This window comes from Ochotona princeps, chromosome 2, assembly GCF_030435755.1.
Source record: "Ochotona princeps isolate mOchPri1 chromosome 2, mOchPri1.hap1, whole genome shotgun sequence".
Classification (NCBI taxonomy): Eukaryota; Metazoa; Chordata; class Mammalia; order Lagomorpha; family Ochotonidae; genus Ochotona; species Ochotona princeps.
The window spans coordinates 161,145,978-161,168,026 of record NC_080833.1 but is presented as its reverse complement, the minus strand read 5'-3'; the positions used below and the strand labels follow the sequence as shown (position 1 = coordinate 161,168,026).

The 22,049-nt window shown below is 44.6% G+C and overlaps 1 protein-coding gene across 5 annotated transcripts in view; it reads right to left on the bottom strand.

The window, feature by feature from the left end:
- RABGAP1L (RAB GTPase activating protein 1 like) overlaps positions 1-22,049 on the bottom strand; it is a 614,224-nt gene that overhangs the window by 12,764 nt on the left and 579,411 nt on the right. For 3 of the 5 annotated variants that reach the window (XM_058660694.1, XM_058660696.1, XM_058660697.1), the window contains 2 exons: positions 18,497-18,589; positions 6,885-6,995 (listed from right to left, as the gene is read on the bottom strand). In XM_058660694.1, coding sequence (XP_058516677.1) covers positions 6,885-6,995; positions 18,497-18,589 — 204 coding nt within the window. Of the gene's footprint in view, positions 1-6,884; positions 6,996-18,017; positions 18,309-18,496; positions 18,590-22,049 lie in introns of those variants that run through there. The other 2 variants (XM_058660695.1, XM_012930109.2) reach the window with 1 other exon arrangement.

The window sequence follows — 22,049 nt, the reverse complement described above, 5'->3', positions numbered from 1 at the left end:
CACAGGTTCGGTGCTAGGAACAGAAGGGGTACGGTGTTAACCTCCCGGGGCCTGAGGCTAGCGGGCAAGACAGACTGCACCTGTCACTGTGCAGTAGGATGCTGTCAGGGGAGGACTGAGAGGTTAAAGCAGGAGGTTAGTCCAGCCATGTCGCCATTTGGGAAGTGAAAGCCAGAGGTTAACAGCCAGGTGCCTCCTCTGGGTCTCCCTTGTGGGTGCAGGCTCCAAAGGCACTGGGCCATCCTCCACTGCCTTCCCAGGCCATAAGTGTGAGCTGCATCAGAAGCACAGTAGCCGGAACATGAACCGGCTCACGTAAGGGATCCCGGCACTTGCAGGGGGAAGATTGGCCAACTGAGTCATTGTGTCGGCTCCAGCTGACCATTTCTTATAATGTCTTATTTACACTGAAAGTTCTAAGCATAATCTAGGGTTGCTGTGACAACTGAGGGGACATCAGAAAGTGAAGAATGGAATTAAAAATAATTCTACTTTGGTACTTTAAAAAAATGTTTCTTTTTAAAATCTATTTTAAGGACAGGGAGGACAGGAGGAAGACAGGAAGAGGGAGGAAGGAAGGGAGAGATTTCTACAACTGATTTATTACCTGAGTGCCGATGATAACCAAGGCTGGGTTAGGTCAAGCCCACGAACCTGGAACTCCACGTGGGACTCCCACATGCGTGCAAGAACCCAATTACTAGGCCATGAGCCACTGCCTTTCTGTGTTAGCATGAAGCCAGACTGAAAGCTGAGCAACCTGGTCTTGGACGAGCATTTCCATATGGGATCCAGACAACAAAAGCAGCATCTTTAATCCAGGGCTCCCTAACACTCAGCACCCTCAAATGTTTTATTGTTAAAAATTTTAAAGATTGATTTATTTGCTTGAAAGGCAAAAAGAGAAAGAGAGGGAGATGTTCCATTTGCTGGTTTACTTTTCAAAAGACTATAGCAGTTGAGCTGGGCTAGGCTGAAGCTAGGCCAGGACGTCCATGTGTCTTCTCCACTGGGGGTGGTACCTTGAGTACTGGAATCACTATCCACTGTCCCCCAGGAACCTTAGCAGGCAGCTGGATGGGAAGCCGAGTTCCGTGCTTTGAACCAGCAGTAGGATACGGTACGTGGGCTACTAAGAAGCATGCCCTCTGTGCCACAATGCAGGCCTCCACGCCCAACCACAATTTCAGAAATCTATAAAATTTTTTCAAAATGTGCATTTCCTGTGAACTTAAAAAAAATCTCTCATATGCATTTGTCACAATAACTTAGTGGCTAAATCCTTGCCTTGCATCACCGTGAGTCCATATGGGCACCATTCCTGCCCCAGCTGCTCCACTTCCCATCCAGATCCCTGCTTATGGCCTGGGAAGGTAGTTGAGGATGGCCCAGGGCCTTGGGACTCTTCACCCATGTGGGAGACCCAGAAGAAGCTCCTGGCTCCTGGCTTCGGATAGGTTCAGCTCTGGCAGCTGCAGCCATTTCCAGCAGATGGAAGATCTTTCTGTCTCTTCTCTTCTCTGTATATCTGCCTTTGCAATAAAAATAAGTAAATCTTTTTAAAAAATCTCTCATATGCATGGATTTCAAACTTTTTTTGCATCCAAGTTCTAAATTTCATTTTCCTATGAGCTTTTTGTAGGAGTGAACAGCGACACGTGCCTTCATCCTGACAATGATAACCTGATCAACAGGCTTAGCTCCAACATCAGGGATGAAGAGCTTTCAGAAGGAAAAGTCAGTTGTTCCAATTGAGGTCAAAATGACACAATTTGTCAGTTATGACCTGTAGTGTCAGGTCTAACACATAATTGGGTGTATGGAGCTGGGATGGCGACACGTGCAATGGACAGGAACTCACTGCATCTCTTGTCTTTGTCCCGTGAGAACAGGGAAGCACGGGCACCCACGGACACTGACATGGAGATGTTTCGGCTCTTTCATTTCCAGTCCACGAGAAATTGTTACCGTTATCCAGGGACAGAAAGGGTGGGCTGTCAGAACAGAACTCAAGGCCTCCAAATGCCCTGGAATCCTGCAGCTGGCACTCACGTGGCAAAGGCTAGGAAGGAGTTCTTTTTGAAAAAGTCCTTATTGCATAACTACTTTCTGTTTACTACTCATACAGTCTCAAATATAATCGTTCACCTCTGTCTAGCTGTTTTCCAAAGTTCTGCTATTCTAACCGAGAGAAATGATTTGCCGCACTGGGAATGGAAAAGTACTGGGCACCCTGGGGGAAGGCCAGCGGGGCAGTTCTGGGCTCCTGAGGTCACGTCGATCCTGGAGGCCTGGATGGGTAGCACGGCTGAGCTTCAGGGACACGTAGCTTTCTCGAGAGGCAAGCAAACCCCACCGCTGCACCAATGACCACATCCAAGTTAGGAGGAGAAATGCCTGCAACAGCAGCTGGGCAATAAGCTCCCAATTTGGGCCACATTGATGTCTCACTTTGATGTCAGCAGACAGAGAGGCACGAAGGGGGAGAAGAAATGAAGGAATTATGGAGTCTTTTCAAGGATTCATTGAGCACCTACATGGGGTACTCATGCTCAAGGACCAATCAGCCCACACTGATCCACACAAAGGATTCTCTTGGTGGCCACACAGTTTTTTTTTTCCTTATTACTAGTTACAGCGCCACTGCATGCAACGCTCGCATCCCATACGGGTACTGACTTGTGCCCCTTCTGGCCCAGCGCCCTGCTAATGGCCTGGGAAAAGCAGCAGGAGATGCTTGGTCCAGTGCCTGGGCTCCTATGTGGGAGCCCCAATGAAGTTCCTTCTCGCCTTTGGCCTGCCTTAGGTGAACGAGCCCTCTAACTCTTTCAAGTAAATACATAAATTCTTTGAATATCAAAATAAAGTCATGCATATTATATTCTTACATAGGAATGTGCATGTTTTAATTATTAGTTTTCTGATTATTTGAAGATATAATGTTCATTATTAATTAACCAAGGGTGGTTAAATAATTTAAGGTCTTCCATAATTTATAAGCTGAAAATTAAAGCACAAAAGGAATTAAAAAAAAAAACAAACCAGATTTAATCTTATCACCAAGAAATATCTGGTAGCAACATTTTGCTGTATTTTCTTTCATGTTCTTTTCCTATCTAGGTATATTCTGGCTCCTTCTCTCCAGCATGACCCAAGACCAGCCAACAATCCTTGCAATTTAGAGGCAAACATTACAAATGTTTATGGTCTTACAGGCAAATACATAGCTTATAAATATTACTTAAATGTCACCATCTTCCTTGATGTTTTAGAAAAGTATTGCAAAAAAGACATTTCACAAACATACTGTCATTCTCCTCTACTGTGTGTTATATATATTTGTTCTGTTTTTATTCTAAATGATACTGCAGCAAACAATCTTGAATATTCATTTTTTACCACATCTCCCCCTTTTCAAGGTTGTGTTTATTTTATTTCATTATTTATGTAAAATATTTACTTGTTTTAATTGAAAAGGCAGATTTACAGAGAGAAGAACAAGCAAAGAGAAAGCTCTTCCATCCACTGGTTCACTCCCGAATCGGCCGCAAAGACTGGAGCTGAGCCAATCTGAAGCCAGGAGCCAGGAGCTTCTTCCGGGTCTCCCAAGGCTTTGGGCCATCCTCATCTGCTCTCCCAACCACAAGCAGCCAGGACACAAACCCAGGCCTGTATGGGATGCTGGCACTTGAAGGTGGAGGACTAGCCAGTTGAATCATTGCATTGGCCCCTCAAACGTAGATTTTAAACTCTCCATATGTGTATGTAAATAATTTACGCCCTCAATCTAACATGACAGATTTAAAATAAAACTTGTGGGCCGGCTCGATAGCATAGTGGTTAAAGTCCTCGCCTTGCACGCACCAGGATCCCATACGGTCTCTGGTTCTAATCCTGGCAGCCCTGCTTCCCATCCAGCTCCCTGCTTGCGGCCTGGGAAAGCAGTCAAGGACAATCCATAGCCTTGGAACCCTATACCCGTGTGGGAGACCCAGAAAGAAGCTCCTGGCTCCTGGCTTCGGATAGGTTCAGCTTCAGTGGTTGCGGCCACTTGGGGACTGAACCATCGGACGGAAGATCTTCCTCTCTTGCTCTCCTCCTCTCTGTATATCTGACTTTGTAATAAAAATAAATCTTAAAAAAATAATACTTTCTTTGTAAATTCAGTGAAAGACTAATGAGATAATGCTTATAAGTTGCTATATCCAAAACAGTGAACATTTGTTATCTGCGAAAACAAAGGCTCAATGTATACTACCAAATATATTTCTGAAACTCCTTTCAACCCCTTTAACTCATCCCACTGAGCCTGAGTCCAACTGTTCACGATTTTTTTCATTTGGTTTTTCATCTGAAGCAAAATATGAGTGGAGGAAAACTTCAACACAGCCAAATTAATGAATCAGGCCATCTGAAAAGCTGATATGAATCCAAGAGCTTGACCATGGCTCTGAGATACACCAAGAATCTCCTTAATACAAAATGTAAGAGGTGAGGACAGGTGCCTTTGGCTCTGGCTCAGCGGAGATCCTCTGTCGCCCATCATCACACTGTCCCACCTCTCAGAGCTTTGGAATGGGTCAGTGAAGTGGGCTTGGGACTCAAAGGGCTAAATGTTTGTTCGGGTTTTTTTTTAGATAATCTCCTGAACTGCTCTGTCTCCCTGCCACAGGCTGTGTTCCAGGCACAAACCCCAGCTAGCGCCCGTGCTCTTGGCTTCCTGTCTGCTGGTGGCACTGTCTTCCTTGGCAGTGGTCATTGTCCCTTCTCACTACACTTCTGAGCTACAAAACTAACTGTTCATATGGGAAAAGGCAGTAGTGGCAACGGACGGTTCGAGCCGTCTTTCAATTTTAAACATCTAAATGAATTTATATTACCAGTGGATCTGTATTCTGAACACTGCTGACACATAGTTAAGCACAAGGAAGGACAGTGACCCCTGGCTTCCCCAGTGCCAGCTGACACTCAGTGAACCCATTCTATGGATATGCTCTATAAGGCAGAGATCTCATTTTTAGTCCCACAGATGGGTTAAGGATTGCCCTGGGTCACATGACTGCCAAGAGTCACATCTGTTTGGATATCCGACTTTTTAAACATTTATTTATGGAGTTGGAACAATGGCTCAGTTAGCTAATCTTCCCCCTGCAAGCACTGGCCTCCCATATGGGTCACAGGTCATGTCCTGGCCATTCTGCTTCCCATCCAGCTCCGTGCTTATCACCTGGAAAATCAGAGGAGGACAGCCCAAAGTCTCAAGATCCTGCACCCATACGGAAGGCCTGGAAGAAGTTCCTGGTTCCTGGCTCCTGGCTTTGAATCGGCTCAGCTCTGGTCATTTTACAGTCATTTGGGGAGTGAACCAACAGATGGAAGACCTTCTTGATGTCCCCTTCTCTCTGTAAATTTGCATTTCCAATGAAAATAAATAAATCTTCAAAAAAGAGAAAAAGAAAGAGAGATGGAGACAGAACGAGCTCTTGAGTCTTCCCACATGGTGGCCATGACCAGGACTCCGCCAGCTGAAGCCAGGAGCCAGAGCGTCCGCTGGTCTCCATGCGGGTGGCAGAGGCCCTCACACTTATGCCATCTTCCACTGTTTTTCCCAGGCCATAAACAGGGAGCTGGATGGGAAGTGGAGCAGCTGGAAGATGAGTAGGTGGATATGGGATGCAGCCAGTGCATACAGCAGCTTTACGGGCTGTGCCACAGACGGGCAGCACCAGCTCTGCCATCCAATCTGAATGTACACACGTCCACAAAACCTCACACTTCGTGCAGATGCAAGCTTTTATTGGAACAGAGTAAGACGCCTGCTATTGTTAGGCTGGCATTTGTATGTTCTTGGTGCCTAATACTCTGTCTATTTTACTGTTAATTTTTTATGTTATTTTGTTCTATTTACATCTTTGAGAAGGAAGAGGGCAGAAAGAAAGAGGAAAAAACCCAGGAAGCACTCCTGCGATGCGCCAACACCAGTACCCGGGAACTGAATCCATGTCTTGCATGCTGCCGGCACGGACTAACTCCCTGTGTCACCAGCAGACTCCAGTGGTCCACACCAAAGGACGCTGGGGGCAGGAACTCACTCCCTGTGTCACCAGCAGACTCCAGTGGTCCACACCAAAGGACGCTGGGGGCAGGAACTCACTCCCTCTGTCACCAGCAGACTCCAGTGGTCCCCACCAAAGGACGCTGGGGGCAGGAACTCGGCACTCCCTGTGTCACCAGCAGACTCCAGTGGTCTACACCAAAGGATGCTGGAGGCAGGAACTCACTCCCTCTGTCACCAGCAGACTCCAGTGGTCCCCACCAAAGGACGCTGGGGGCAGGAACTCGGCACTCCCTGTGTCACCAGCAGACTCCAGTGGTCTACACCAAAGGATGCTGGAGGCAGGAACTCACTCCCTATGTCACCAGCAGACTCCAGTGGTCCACACCACCAAAGGACGCTGGAGGCAGGAACTCGGCACTGCTCCAGGCGTACTGTCATCTTAGCCCCTAACCAGGCCAGATACTTGCTGTTGTTTATACGACTTCTGTCTGCCCTACTTCTTATATTCAAATGAACACTGTCAGCCCGTGTTTTAGGAAAAGTACTGATGAAGAGAAACTATACTGGGCACACTTATACATATAAAAAAGGTATGAAACGAATTGTGTGGAAACGGCCCAACTCCCTCTCAAAGGCTGGATCTTCTACTCCCTCCCAAAGGCTGGATCTTCTACTCCCTCCCAAAGGCTGGATCTTCTACTCCCTCCAATCGGCACTTGCAGCCCGGCTGCCGCCCACTCGCCGCACAGGACGCTGGAGAGAGCTCGGCGGTCCAGCCTTCGAGGGAAGAATTACAGTCTCGTTTCTACCCAGCCAAGCAGCTTACCTGATCCAAGTCGTTCCGCAGAGCGATCTTGCTGGTTACGAGTTCGTGGGCGAGGTCGTCATTCTCTTGTTCCAGCCTCATGCTGGCCTCCTGCAATCTGCGGTTCTCCCTCTGCAAAGAGAGTGACAGCCGGAAGCAGGCATTAGCGAGGCAGTGTCCCGGCAGACACGCGCGGAGGCGGCGAGGAGCAAGAAGCAGCAGCAACAAAGTGACCTCTGGAAGGTGTGTAAAGGAGAGGCGCAAGTGGCACAGGAAGGCAGGCTGTCCAGAAACAACAGTGAGTTGAGCTAGCAGTGCGGATGCGGCGCTGCACCCGGTGACACACAGCTGTCCCCTAAGCTCTCCAGACGCAGCTGCGTAACAGTGCCACGGACAGCAACATTTCCAACTACATCGCCAAATCGCGGGTTTTCTTACGGACCTAAAACAGACACAAGCAATTCTTGGTTTGAAACATGCACAGCTGACCGACCCTTGGCTCCAAGAACTGCAAGGCACTGTGGAGACGTATGTGAGAAAACCACTAGCCCTCTCTCCAGACCAGGGTTCCAAATCACACGGTAATATCAAGAGTGGGCTTGTGCCTTTGCTATCAGCGGACAACCTTTGAGTTAAAAAATGTGAACTTTCCTGAACGCCTATTTCTATGTTAGTGCCAGAAATGTTGGGGTTTTTTGCTTGTTGGTTTTGTTTTGATTTTAATTTAGATTCTGGGGCCCGGCGCAGTGGCCTAGCACCTGAAGTCCTTTCCTTGCATGCTCCAGGATCCCATATGGGCGCTAGTTCTAATCCCAGCAGCCCCGCTTCCCAGCCAGCTCCCTGCCTGTGGCCTGGGAAAGCAGTTGAAGTTACAGACAGACTGGGAGACTCAGGAGAAGCTCCTGGCTCCTGGTTTCGGATTGGCTCAGCTCCAGCCATTGTGGCCACTTGGGGAGTGATCAGCGGATGGAAGATCTTCCTCTCTCGCTCTCCTCCTCTCTGTATATCTGACTTTCCATAGAAAAATAAACTAGATCTTAAAAAATTGTAGATTCTGGATAAGTTAAATTAGTGAACTATTGTTTCCCTTCCCCCTAACCCTCCCTCTTTAAACTCCCAAGAAAAAAATCTGAAGCAAAGTTTTGGATGGAAGAATCACTTGGTAATTCCTACCGCACGGCTGTGGACTTGTAGATTCTCATTGAGTCTAAGAACAGCGATGTACGCGTTTCCCACTGCGAGCAACCACAAGCATGTCTTTGCCACTGCTGGCAACTCTTCTGAGATTTAAGCAAGCTGACAGGAAATACTCCCATGTGATGAGACCTTCCTGTTGTTCCGATGCGCACACCTAACTGTTTTCTGCAAGGCTGGCAAAAACTCAGCCACAGCAGAAGACAAACTCATGTTTTGGAAGTCAGTGTATTAGCACACTGGGTGGGGTGAAGTTAATATTATCCTCTGTGGAACAGTCTATTGTTTGTTATTTAGAAAAGAGAAAAGCTAATCTATTTCTTATTTGTGTATCTTTTAAAAAGAGCTAAAAAAAAAAATAGATAGGAGGCAGGGAGGGCCGTTGGCAGGGAAGGGCAGCACTTTGGCCATAGGCAGCCACTGTGCTGCTTGGGGCATGTCAAAACATTCTTCAAAAAAGGTAGCCACTAAAAGACAGCAAAAAATCCCAAATCACCTCAATAAAGATTTTTTTTTTTTCACTTGAGAGGCAGATGGAGATAGACAGCGCCCCCACCTGCTGGCTCACTCCCCAGGTGCCCATAGCAGCCAGGCGGCAGCACGTCTCCCTCAGGGGTGGCAGGGCCCCCACCTGCTGCCTCCCAGTCTTACACTGGCAGGAAGCTGGATAAGTGGCTGGAGCCACAGCTGAACCCCAGGACTCACCATGGGACTTACATCAGTCTTCAGATACTTTTAAAGCAATGCATGATAGATCTTCACGCAGCCTTAAAATACTGAGGTGAACTATGCAATGATAAGGGAAATGATCACTTGATGTTACCGGAAAAAAGATAAACTGAAAATAACAACATAAACAAACAACAGACCTTAACTATGGGCAGTGAATTATTTTTTTATTGTTGTCTTTGCACATGTCCCTGAGTTTTGCAGCCCCACTTCTGCAGATGGAGGGAACTACAAAGAGCCGCACCCTCGTTTCAGGAATGCCCAGGGAATGGGGCTGGCAAGGCAGCCCTTTGGAAGAGTCACGCATCCTGGCATCCTGGATTCCAACGGCTTGGAGTAGGAGTGACTTTAAACTTCTTTTTCTCATTTTGGCATCTTATCCAGTGAAAGTGAAATTTGGAATTACTTTTTAAAAACAACTTTAAAAATCATATTCATTGCCCCGTAACTGAAAATATGTTGAAAAGACAAAGACAACAACAGTAAACCAGTAAGTGTAAACATAGCTTTGCACACCACCTATCCTCTACGCGTTTCTGCATGGATCTATGCACCATCCAACATCCCGCCAGACCAACCCACCTTCTAGCAGCGGCCAAGGAGTTGGTCTATTTCTGATATAGCTAAGTAGTACTCCTTTTTTTTTATAGAAACAACTTACATAATTGTAGAAAACTTAGATTTAAAAAAAAAGTTTCAGACACTTTTTCAGCAAGTTTCCTTCCTGTCAGGAAAGGGCAGCCAACACCCAGGTCAACGACAACACAGCATGTTTCACAATGCAGACTGCTTAGTGGACGAGAGATTTTTCTCATTTCTTGATAAATCCCTTCAAGATAACACTGCTGCAACAGCCATTCCTGAGTTAAGTGCCCAGCTCTTACTGAATGCCTACTTGTAGAACCCCCGTTTAAAAGTTGTTAAAAAATGAAAAGTTGTTTACAGATGAAAAAGCTTGCAGCTACCAGTTTTTCAGGTTACAGGTACAGGCTTAGAACTGTGTTACAACAACTTCTAGGCCAAGTCATACGATGTTCATGGAGAAGTACTGTGTTTTGGTATTCTAAAAAGTTCCAATCAGCTACTTCACCAGTGTGTTGAGATCAATGTCTGGTAGATTCCACTATGGTGTATGAAAGACCTGTGAGCTCAGCTGAGATTCTGATGGCCAACTTCTCGTTACACTTGACTGCTGCAACCAAACCCCCTCTAGCCACAAGGCTAAAGAGGGAGAGGCAAGGTTGGGGAAAGACTGGAGGGAAATCTTGTGTTTAGGGGTCCTTAGAATGCCAAACAGCCTGGCAGGGTGCACAGGGACGGGGAGTGGGCGCCTGCTGGCTTTTGCTCTGGCAAGAAGCTTCAGTTCAGTGACTGCAAAGCAAGCCGCACAGTGGGAAGTGCCAGACTCCTGCTCTGCACTCAGACAAGTGGGAAAGCAAGCTACGTTCCGAAAATGCAGTATCATCCTCCAAAGTACGGGTGTGGTGACAGCGACGTGTCCTCCGAGTCCTCCAGCGCCAGCAGCGCGACAGGAGACACTCCTACCGAGACGCAGGCTTTCTACAAAGAGCTTGCCTACACGTATCAAGGCTTAAACAAACATTGTATTACTTGGCCGTCCTCTCTGATCCTTCCCAGGAGCCAAAACTAACTCATGTAAGAAGCTTGCCTTTGTACGAGCAGGGAGGACGTTTGGTAGTGGCGGCATGTACCATTGCGTGGTACATTCCGAGATGCTGGCCAAGCCAGACCCATTAGCTCAGAGAAGTGGCCTGAGTGCTCAGAGCCGGTAAAGCCGCCAGGCTAACTGCTCCCTCCCAGGCTTTGCAGCACAGATTACAGGGGACACTGCTTTCGTCACTCCTGGAACTCCTCTATCTCACGTAACAGACATCATTTGAACAAAAAGCAAACAGCAAGTGTCTTCACCAGCCCATGGCTGAGAAAGTTCAGTTAGTAACTTTTGAGAGGAGGATACTGCATTTTTCAGAGACAGACACTGATGACACAGAGACATATAGATTGAAAAAAAAAAAAAACTTACCTCCTCAAAAGTCATAGACCAACTACCGCTTTCAATCATAGGTTCAAAGACAATTGAAAAAAAAAAGAGGAATATCCAATGAAACTGAACACCTACTGAAACACTGAGGAGAGGCAACCACAAAACCAGGCCTGTGTTACTGCTGTTTTGTTTTTCCTTAGAGCTCTAAATTTTCTCTGTGACTGCAAACACTTGATGGAAGAAAGGGTACTTGAGGCAGCCAGTGGGCAAGTCTCAACTCAGGAAGACTCCCAACACGGAAACTCCTCCCTGCACACACTGTGCTCTCAGCGTGCCTGTTGGCCGAAAACGCTGCACATGGAATTATTAGCAACTGCAGTGTGAGCTGCCGATGGGCGGGTATTAAAGCTGGGTGGAAGGAGTTTCCTTATATGACAAGGTTAGAAACTTGTAAAACGGTTTGTCTCCAGGCAAAAGAATGAAATTGCTGGGCTGAGGAACACACACACACACACACACACACACACACACACACACACACACAGACAACGCTGCCTGTTCTCCTTTGCTTCTGCGAGACCAAGTCTGGGGTGCAGCAGTCCAAGTGATGGTGGCTGAGTGTCATCAAGTCCAAGATGAGAAACCAAAGAAATGTGACCTGGCAGTCGAAACGAATCAAACAAAGCTTTAAAGGAAAAGGTCACAGGGAGGGAGGTGGCTTTAGAAACTCTGGCTCGGTATGTTGGGTGTGTTTCCTGCGGTGATGATGAATTCTTGGCACATGCTTTTAAAAACCCTGAAGGGTCAGGAAGATAACTTTTTCTAAAAGACCCAGTGCAATGTTGCCGGCACAACTCACATATTGTTGTTGGGATGCCTCTTTTTTAAACCAGTTAGTAATCACATATTTAAATCTTCAAAGTTTTTTGACACACAAAGGTAAACGCCTACACATGAAAGGTTTCTTACATACATATATATTCTCTCTAAATGAAGCTCTGAGAAGAAAACCTGTGTATTTGAAACTGTCTTATGCTTTACTCCTCACCCAGTACATCCAACTTTATCTTTCTTGTATACATTTTAAAAGTTTTAAACATCCAACTAAAAACAAAATCTTGCAACTAATAACTGGCAGCCAGCAAGGCACACTGCGTGCCTTTGAACATGGAAAACAGCCAGCTTAGCTTATCCTCCAGCACAGGGCTCCGCAAACTTGACCTGCTAACAGCCAGATCCTGAGGCTCTGGTGCCTTGCAGGTCACAGCATCCGGTGAAGTTACTCAACTTGGCCACTGTTGTGTAAAAGCAGACAGAGCCTAAGGAAGGGCTAGGCCCAGATGTGCTTCCAGCAAAGGTCACTCACAGGATCCGGCAGCGACCGGGGCCACCAGCCACTGCGGAACACTCTGGCACAAACAAAATTTCAAATGAGTTAGAGGCGACACAGGAACCTGTTCGTAGCAGGTGACCTTGGCAGTACCACTTTAACAGGAAATGAAGCTTTGTAAAAGCCCTGAACAACCATACTCAGAGATGTGTGCCATGAGCAACAGGGACCTCCCGCACATGCTGCCCAGAGCTGAGGCCACACTGCCTGAGGCCCCAAGAGGGCATTGGCTTCTCCGCGCTCCACGCAACATTCCTAAAATGCTGAATCCGTTGGGCAATCCAAACCAAAAACAAAGCGATAGCCTTTAGAAGTTTATCATTAACATAAGCAGACAGAAACCATCCTGTCATCTGTTACTATCTGTTAACATCACATTATTTGACTACAATTTTCAAAGTCAACAACAACCTCTGTGGTATGGAAAAAGTAAAAGGAATAAACTTAATTTCACTGATTTAAAAAAAAAAAGGAAAAAACCCACTTTTCATAGATGAATAACTTATCTTGATTTCTCTGAGCAAAGAAAAGACTCAACCAGGGGAGGATAAAGACAATCTTTCCCCTCCACACGTAAGAAATCAGCATAATTCAAATTTCTCCTTTTGTCAAGATCAAAGACAATGTGATTACTCCTTGAAATCATTTCATTAGACGCATATGATTGGCACAATACAAGCACAATAAGATTTACTTCAAATACTGTTTTTATTATTTTACTACTCATAATTAATTAGCTATATTTTAAATTTTTTGTAGGAACATCTGCTCTGATAAAATTTGTATATGCAATAATAACTGTATACTTAAGAGGAATCACTTTCTATTTATATTTCATTCTGATAAAAAAAAAAATCATGATATCCAATCTGAAGAAAGCATCTCAAATGTAATTGTCCTGGACATGGATAAGTTACTGCAATTAGAAATTGTGTGTTTATAACACCATCTGCGTTCCAAGGCCAAGAGTTTAAGCATTTCAGTCTCCCTAGGATTTCCCACCCAGACAGGTAACCTTCGTTATGCTTTGGGAGAGTCACTACATTTAATTAACTGGCTGTGTTTTTTAAGGCTTAACCTACATTTGTGTAAGTAGTTCTTTAATGAAGAGAAAAAAACACATCATTTTCCAAAGGAATGCGAAGGCTGCAGGTCTCTAAAAAAAACCCCACCAATTGATCACATCACCAGAAAACTTTCCCACAGCGAAAACAATTCACTCTTTAGGATGGAAAATACTACTGCCTGCCTACTAAGGACGTGACTCCTCATCTTTAACACGCAGCAAAGCAGCCACACATATCCACTGCCGTGGGTCTTTTGGGGACTTGAACAAAATGAAAATGCACTTCCTGTATTTCTACAGTGAAATCTTTCTCCAACATTTCACCTTGTTTGAAATCATTAAACAAATTTACACACCAAAATATCAGAGTTGATAAAGAGTATTAAATAAATTTGTCTAGGTCCAAGTGAAGAAAGATGATCAAAGATATTTAGAAAAATGTTCTACCTGCTTCTTGCAATTAAGTTTGCTTTCTGTTTCTTAGAATGTAGTCCTGTACACTAAAAGCTACCAAAGGTGGGGAACCTTTTTTCTGTCAAAGGCTATTGGGATACTGATAGCATCATTTGCAGGCCACGCAAGAGTATGAACTTAAAAATTAGCCTGCAGTTGATCTACTGGATTTCAATCCCTGCCTGCAGTTGCCTTAGCAGGGCCAGACCAAATGACTGACCCTTATACAGGCTGGCTATTCCTCACCCTAAGTACGCATTCTTGGGTTCACTGAATTCAAGTACAAGCTAATGCCAAGAATGGTTAGCACAGCAATGTGTGTATATGTTTGAATGTCTGTACCTGTGTGTGTGTGTGTTCATCAGCGTGTATGTTCAACAAATATTCTAGCTGGAAAATGAGGGACAGGACTGCAACTGATCATACCGCTGGCTGTGTTGGCATCTGGGGACATACAGGATCAATAGTTAGTCGTCAGTTTGATACGATGGAAAGCCTCATTCAAGCATGGCTTCCACACAAGTATCCCTGGTCTGATTTGGAGTTCGTGAAAGGGAGATGATGAGCTGGAAGCCAGTCCGGTTGGAATACTGCTTGGGTGCTGATGTTTATGTTAGCTGATTTTATATGTGTGTTGGAGGCTGTGTGTGTAACAAATACACAAGAATTTCATACACTATGAAATCCATCCTATAAAAATGTACAATTCAGTGATTTTAGTATATACTCAACAGTGTGCAATGATCACTGCTGCTAACTCCAAGAACACTGCTAATTAGAATTTTAAGTTTAAATTTTAGAGTTTAGAGGAGTTTTAAGTTTATATCCATAATATTTCTCTCTTTCTTGTAATGGTTGAACTCTAAGTATTGGAACAAAAGTGAGTACAATGATAGGAATGAGAATGCAGATATATGTGACATAAAAATAGCGACAACATGTTCAGATGGACACACAAGAAGTGTGACCTGTGAGAGTCACTCTATATCACTGGGTCTTTACTGTAACCTAGGGTCTTCCTGCAATGCTCCCACGTCCAAGGGAAAGAGTACTGAACAGAAGTATCTCTTAGAATCCCTTATTGTACGGAATTTCTGGGTTTTTCTGTTTGTTTGTTTTCTTCATTCCCATAACATTCTTTTTTTTTTCAAAGATTTATTATTATTGGAAAGGTGGATATACAGAGAGGAGGAGAGACAGAGAGGAAGATCTTCCGTCCGATGATTCACTCCCCAAGTGAGCCGCAATGGGCCGGTGCGCGCCAATCCGATGCTGGGAACCAGGAACCTCTTCCGGGTCTCCCACGCGGGTGCAGGGTCCCAAAGCCCTGGGCCGTCCTTGACCGCTTTCCCAGGCCACAAGCAGGGAGCTGGATGGGAAGTGGAGCTGCCGGGATTAGAACCGGCGCCCATATGGGATCCCAGGGCTTTCAAGGCGAGGACTTTAGCCGCTAGGCCACGCTGCCGGGCCCTCCCATAACATTCTTAAGACTCTTGTCATATGGAAAGCTACAAGGCAAACGTAACATTTTCAGATTTTTTATTTGAAAAGCAGAGTTAGAGAGAGAGTGAGAGAGAGAGAGAGACTATGATCATCCATCCACCAATTCACTTCTTCACTTCCCAGATGGCTAAAATAGGGCTGGACCAGGACAAAGGCCAGATCCGGAAGCATCTTCCAGATCTCCCACATGGGAGCCCAGGTACTTGGGGCATCTTCTGCTGCTTTTGCTGGCACCTTAGCAGGAATGTGAACTGGGATTGGAATAGCCGGGGCATAACCAGTGCCCATATGGAATGCCAGCATCTCAGGTGATGGCCTTACCCATTAAGCTACAATGTCAGTCCCTAGGCTTGGCATTTTAAGTAATGTGAATTCTAATGGTTGAGGAGGTTAAACAAATTTTTTTTTGTCTTTTCCTAAGAAATGGAATTAATGCAAGTCCTCAGTGCCTTCAAATGTTTTCTAGAGTTATTTTTAAGAGTTTATGTTGGGCTCGGCAGCGTGGCCAAGTGGCTAAGGTCCTCGCCTTGATCCCATATGGCCGCTGGTTCTAATCCCGGCAGCTCCACTTCCTCTCTGGCTCTCCTCCTCTCAGTACATCTGACTTTGTAATAAAAATAAAAAATAAATCTTAAAAAAAAAAAAAACAGTTTATGTTAACTGGGTTCCCAGTCCAAGGTCAGGCTCATTCCTAGGTTAGAGATCTTATTCATGTTAGCATTAAAATTAGGAAACTCTAAAAGGTATTCTCCAAGACAACTTGCTGCTTTCATTAGGTAACTACAGTTAGCTTGTCAAACTATGTGATGATCTCATCTGAGGGATCAATCTGTTGATGGCTGGAAACTATGTTACCAATTGCCACTTGGCAAGTGTGATTCTAATTGGAGCAGAGTAATTTTGCCAAAAATTAGACATTATTTAAAAAGTGCACAACCAGGGCCCGGCGGCATGGCCTAGCGGCTAAAGTCCTCGCCTTGAAAGCCCCGGGATCCCATATGGGCGCCGGTTCTAATCCCGGCAGCTCCACTTCTCATCCAGCTACCTGCTTGTGGCCTGGGAAAGCAGTTGAGGACGGCCCAATGCATTGAGACACTGCACCCGCGTGGGAGACCTGGAAGAGGTTCCAGGTTCCCCGCTTCGGATCAGCACGCATCAGCCTGTTGCGGCTCACTTGGGGAGTGAATCATCGGACGGAAGATCTTCCTCTCTGTCTCTCCTCCTCTGTGTATATCTGGCTGTAATAAAATGAATAAATCTTTGAAAAAAGAAGTGCACAAACATTGGTCAGGCAATGCATGAAAAAAGCTATGAAATCATCCAGAAGAGACATGTACTTTGTCTAGTAAGCGCAGGTGAGGTCACCGCACTCAAAAGTGTTATCCGCCCCCTAAAAAACACCAACATATTTTATTTCTACTTTTACACAAATAATCTTACATGTTCTAAGTAGTTTAAAAAAATATACACATTATTGTTCATACATACCTGCCTTGACCAAAACAAAGACCTAGTCCATAGTAACAAGTCCTAGTCTAATTCCATATGCCCAAGTTTGCTTTCAAGCAATAAAGCATTCTTCGCACTGATGGCAACAATAAAAATTAAGAATAACACAGGACTTCATTTTGAACCTTTAATAATCTTCATAATGACTGCTTTGAAGCCCTTCTCAACAGGCACACTATATGACTTACATTAAAACTGGCTCCGCTGAGGGGACAGTGGGTGGTGAAATTAGCCTCAAACCTTGTCTGATAGCATACTTTCTGTTCATATGTGTAATTATCTACCACAACAGTGTGCAGAATTTTATTATTCATTCGTCAGCCAGTAATATACACAAAGGGATAAACAATGATGCTGGAGTATTCAGTTGCCATACTCAGGAGAAATATAAGAAATACAAGGAAATTCATCAACAGACTGTAGGGGCAGAGCCTGCATTTGTCGGGTAAATCTTAGTGGTATGCCTTATAGAACCAGCAATAATCTTTTGCTCAGCACCAACTATGTCCCGGAGGACTTTGCATCCAGCAACCCTCATCTTCATGCCAATCCCTCAAGGACTCCAGGGTATCACACGCTGGACAGCTGAGGAAAGGACTCCACAAATAACCAAGATGCTCAGCAGTGACACAGGTGTTTCAAATCCTATTCTCTTTCATGTAGAGAGCCAACATATGAACTCAGCCGGACTGTAAAATCTACATACTCTTTTTCATGTTCCTCTACATTCAAGCACGTCACTTAATCCTAAAGCAACAGAGATGTGCGGTGCACCTGTGCCACCCATATCAGCTTTCTGACCATGTAAATAATGCTGTTGTACAAAGGCAAAGTCAACCCACAGAGGGTGACCTAACCAACAATGTTACTCAGGGCTTTGGCAGGATGTTGGCACTGGTTCTTACTGCTGAAAATAGAATACTGTGTTGTTTTAGTGAGCTGGTGTGCAAAGAGAATGGGCTGCTATGCACCTGCATGAATCGGAAAAATCAGAACAGGTTGAAGAAAGACAATAATATTTTGTTTTGGAAAAGTAAGTTGGAAAACGGTATCTTCCGACACACCAAATCCTTGGGAACAGCACAGCTAATCGGCACTGAAGAGACCTGACTCCATGAAAAACCCACTTTGTAAAAGAAACACCATAATTAAATTAGACGTTCAACTGAAATCATCTGGACTCTGAAACTGCATGCTAGAGTCAAATATCCCCTAGAGTCAAATATCCCCTAGAGTCAAATATCCCCGTCATTCATGAGTTTGTAGAAACAAGTGTTGCAACAGACACCACTAACATGCTTGATACACCTTTGTGACTTTTATTTTTCTTTCCAAATAAGTTTGCATTAACATTTGCCACACACACAACTAATTACAAAACATCCTCGTGCCAGTCTTGGAATAGTTCACCTTCTAAAAGTCTCTGTGGATGTGATCATGCAATGCTAAAACAATACTTTGCCATTTTTCTTTTTTTTTTTCCTGAGTTTTGAAAGCAGAAAGACACTTTATTTCCTTTTCCCTCTCCTTCTCTTAGCTTCTTATGAAGATTCTCAGTATAAATGCAACAGCTGGAGTTACCTAAAAATATACAAACTGAAAGAAAAGAAATATTATGGTTGGCTACTTGGGAGGATCCTAAAATGAAAACACGTCTGGACTGGACAGGCAGAGTAACAAAACAGGGTCTAGTCAATCAAACCAGAAGGGACTGAACTTGTCTGGTCTGCTTCAGGCTGAAAATGAAGCCCTTGGCTCTGAGAGGTGCAAAACATCTTGCCTACCTTGTACCTGTCCATGGGGTCTTCCTGCTGCAGCTGACTCTCTCGCATCGTCTGATACTCTTTCTCATATTTCTTCAGCTTTTTGGTTGGGACCTATAAGGATAAGAGAGAAGGCATGTTAGACTAGAACAACATTTAGGCAAAGATTTTCTAGTGAGTTTCCTAAAGAAGTTTCTGGCATTCTACACACTAATCCTTTCAATGATTCAGATAACTATTTCATACAACCCAAAAGTTTTAATGTGTTCCATTGCACTCATTGAGCATGTTTCAAAATTTGGGATTTGAAGTAGTGAAGTTAAACTGACATAAATCTAGTCCAAGTATTCCAACTGGGTCACTAACTGAACTCATGACCTGCTAGGTTGGGAAAGATTATAATTATGATGTGTTTTGTTATCTAGACTTCAAGAAAGAGAAACCTTCAAGTGCCAGGCAGTACTTCAGACATCTGATGACTTCTACTTCTACCACGAACCTCTAGAACTCCCAACTCCTGCAGTTACTCAACAACGCCCCCTTTCAGCTCGAAGAAGCTCGAACGGTCGTTGTCCCTTTATCCCTGTTCACTCCTCTGTTTGGAAATGTGAGGAGTTAGATAGGATGATAGGTAGCCAGGGTCTCTGGTTCCTGGTGAAGATACCCTGTCTATGCTGACCATTCAGGAGTAATGAAGAATCGAATACAAGAAGGCCTGGCTAAGAGAAAATCAACTCAAGCCACCTTTTCAATGATAACTCTTAATAACCCTTCCCTCCATTCCCAGCCACTTAAATGTAAAAATTTTTTTAATCAAACCATTGGCCAGTTTCTTTTGCAGGACTAGAAGCATCCCTCATCTCCCATTCTTCCCACCAGGCTGCAACCACTGCCAAGAGAAAACAGCTCCAAGAAGCCATAGAGAACAATGCCCCTCTTCCTTTATATATAACAAAAGGGAGGAATGTAAGGAGTTATTCCAATATCCTTCCCTGGACCGGGCGCCATTCCTTCTTCCTCACAGCTCAGGAAGTTCGCGCCGGTCCAGCCGTCCACCAATCAGATATAACCTGGCATTCCACCTGAGAATCCCACCCCCCAATCTTCCAGCCCCTTCCCCAACTCCGCCCACTCGCCAATCATCCCTAGGCATTCACCTGCAGGCACCAATCCCCTGGGGGCCTGGCCTGAATCCCTCCCAGTCCCCGCCCCCTACACCTGGCAGACAAAAAGGCCCCCCAGGTGCAGCTCACTCTCTGGCCTCCTCTCTCTCTTTCTCCTCTCTCTCTTCTCTTCCCTTCTTTCCTGATCTTCACCACCTCTACCCTGTTCCTGCCCCTTTGGAATAAACCTCCTAAGATAAGAAAAAAAAAAGAGGTTTCTGGCATTGTAGTGGAGATGTCCAACTCCAAATGAGGGGCATCTGGAGCCTAGAGCAGGGGGATGGGAAACCTTCCCTGCACAGAGCACAATGCACATCTGGGCTCTGGTGGGCTACGTTGCCCAGGAAGCAGCCATCCAGCCCTGCCCTTCTGCACAAAACTTGCCATGGGTGATAAACAAATGAATAAGTGCCTCTGTGCTGGAGCATAAGCTCTTCTGTAAGAACAGGTCAGAGTTTGCCCATCTCTGTTTTATGATATTGCTGATATCATAACTTTTTGTTAATTTAATGGTGCTGTTAATTTTTAACTTTCTTTAATAAATAGTAGTCTTTAAAATGATTATAGACATAAAAACTGCAAATTTTTAAAAATGAGTTAAGATACCAAAAGAAAGAAAAACTTACAGTTGACACTAAAAATAAATACAAATTCATCATGCTATATTAAAAAAAAAAAAAAAAAAAAAACCACCTGAGCAACTCATCTGTTTCTTACTAAAATTGCCATCCTCAAAAGACAGTACTTAACTCTTTTCTGAAGAAAGACTAGACTATCATGAACCAGAAGACCTTGAGAGTAACAAGCTCATGCGTCATGATCAGAGTCACAGAACTGGGCACTAGACAGCAGTCTGAATATGCATTGCTTAATTTTTAATTAGGTAATCCAGACATTCATGCTTTCAGGGGGTTTCTTTATTTGTAATACAGCAAGTAAATAAATTTATACCCCACAGTGGTTGTCAGGAGAATGAACTGTTCGACATGGGTGAAGCATCTCACTGCTCGGGGCTGGCCTTGTGTCGTCCAGTTCAACCTGCTGCTCACACCCCCACTGCCCCATGTCTGAGTGCCCGCTGGAGTCCCGGCTGCCCGCTTCTCACTCTGTTTTCTGGACAATGGCCCCGTTTCTTGGACCCTGTCACCTACACGGGAGACCCAGACAGAATTTCTGGCTGGTGGCTTCAGCCTGGCCCAAGCCTGACTGTTGCGGCCATCTGGTGAGCGAACCAGTAGACAGAGAGTCTTTCTTCTCTGTCTCTCCCTTTTTCTTTAGTGTTCTGCCTTACTTACAAACAAAAAAGCCTGATTTTTAGAAGATTTTAACAGTATTTAAAGCATTCAATCAAAATGTATGTTGTATTTCATTCTGTTCAGATTGCAGATTCAAGTCTACTATTAGCCTTTTCTTAAGCAACTAAAAGTATTCAATTTCTTTCAACATCAAAATATTTCCTTAATATTTATACCTTCATTTGAAGTGAATAAAAATGGGTTTTTGCTTGTTAAGATTACAGACCTGCTGGAGTGGACATTTGACACACATTGATTAAAGACACCTGGGATGTTCGTATCCCTGCCGGAGTGCCTGGGTTCAAGTCCTTCCTCCACTTCTGACTCAGCGACCTGCTAATGCACAAAGTGCTTGAGACCCAGATGAAGCCAGTCGCTTTAGCTTGGCCCAACTCCAGCTACTGAGGCAGTTGTGGAATGAACCAGGGGATGGGAGCTAACATCTTTCTCTCTTGCTTTCAAATGAAAATAAATAAAACTTTAAAAACTGCAAATATATTTTTTTTTCTGATTTATTCCAGATTTGATAAAGACAAAGTAGACATGTTGATGCCTTCAACATCCACCGAGATGCCTGGCCCATCTTGGACACTCTAAAGGCTATTTTTTTGTTTTGTTTTGCTTTTTTAACGAATCGTTCTCTTTTTTTAAAAGGCAGATTGACAAAGATGGAAAGAGAGAGAAAGAGATTTTCCATCCACTGGTTCACTTCCCCACATGTCCGCAACAGCCAGAGTTAGGCCAGGATGAAACCAAGAGTCTGAAACTAGGTCTCCCACGTGGGTACCAGGGGCTTAACCACCCCATCCTCAGCTGTCTTCCCAGGTGTATTAGCAGGGAGCTGGACCGGAGGTGGAGGAACCAGGACTCAAACCCATGCTCCGATATCTACAGTCGGTGCTGTAGGCAGAGGCTTAACCAGCTGCAACATAGCTCCAGATCGTTTCTTAGCTAAAAATACAGTAGTTAGAAAATATGAATATGTGTGCTCGGGGAAAAGAGAAGGACAGTATCCACAACAGAAATACATTTATCTTCCAGCTTCCTGCCATGAGTACAATTTCAATTCTCTAACTAAAGAATTGGTTAAGTTAAAAAAACAAAGACATTAGGTGT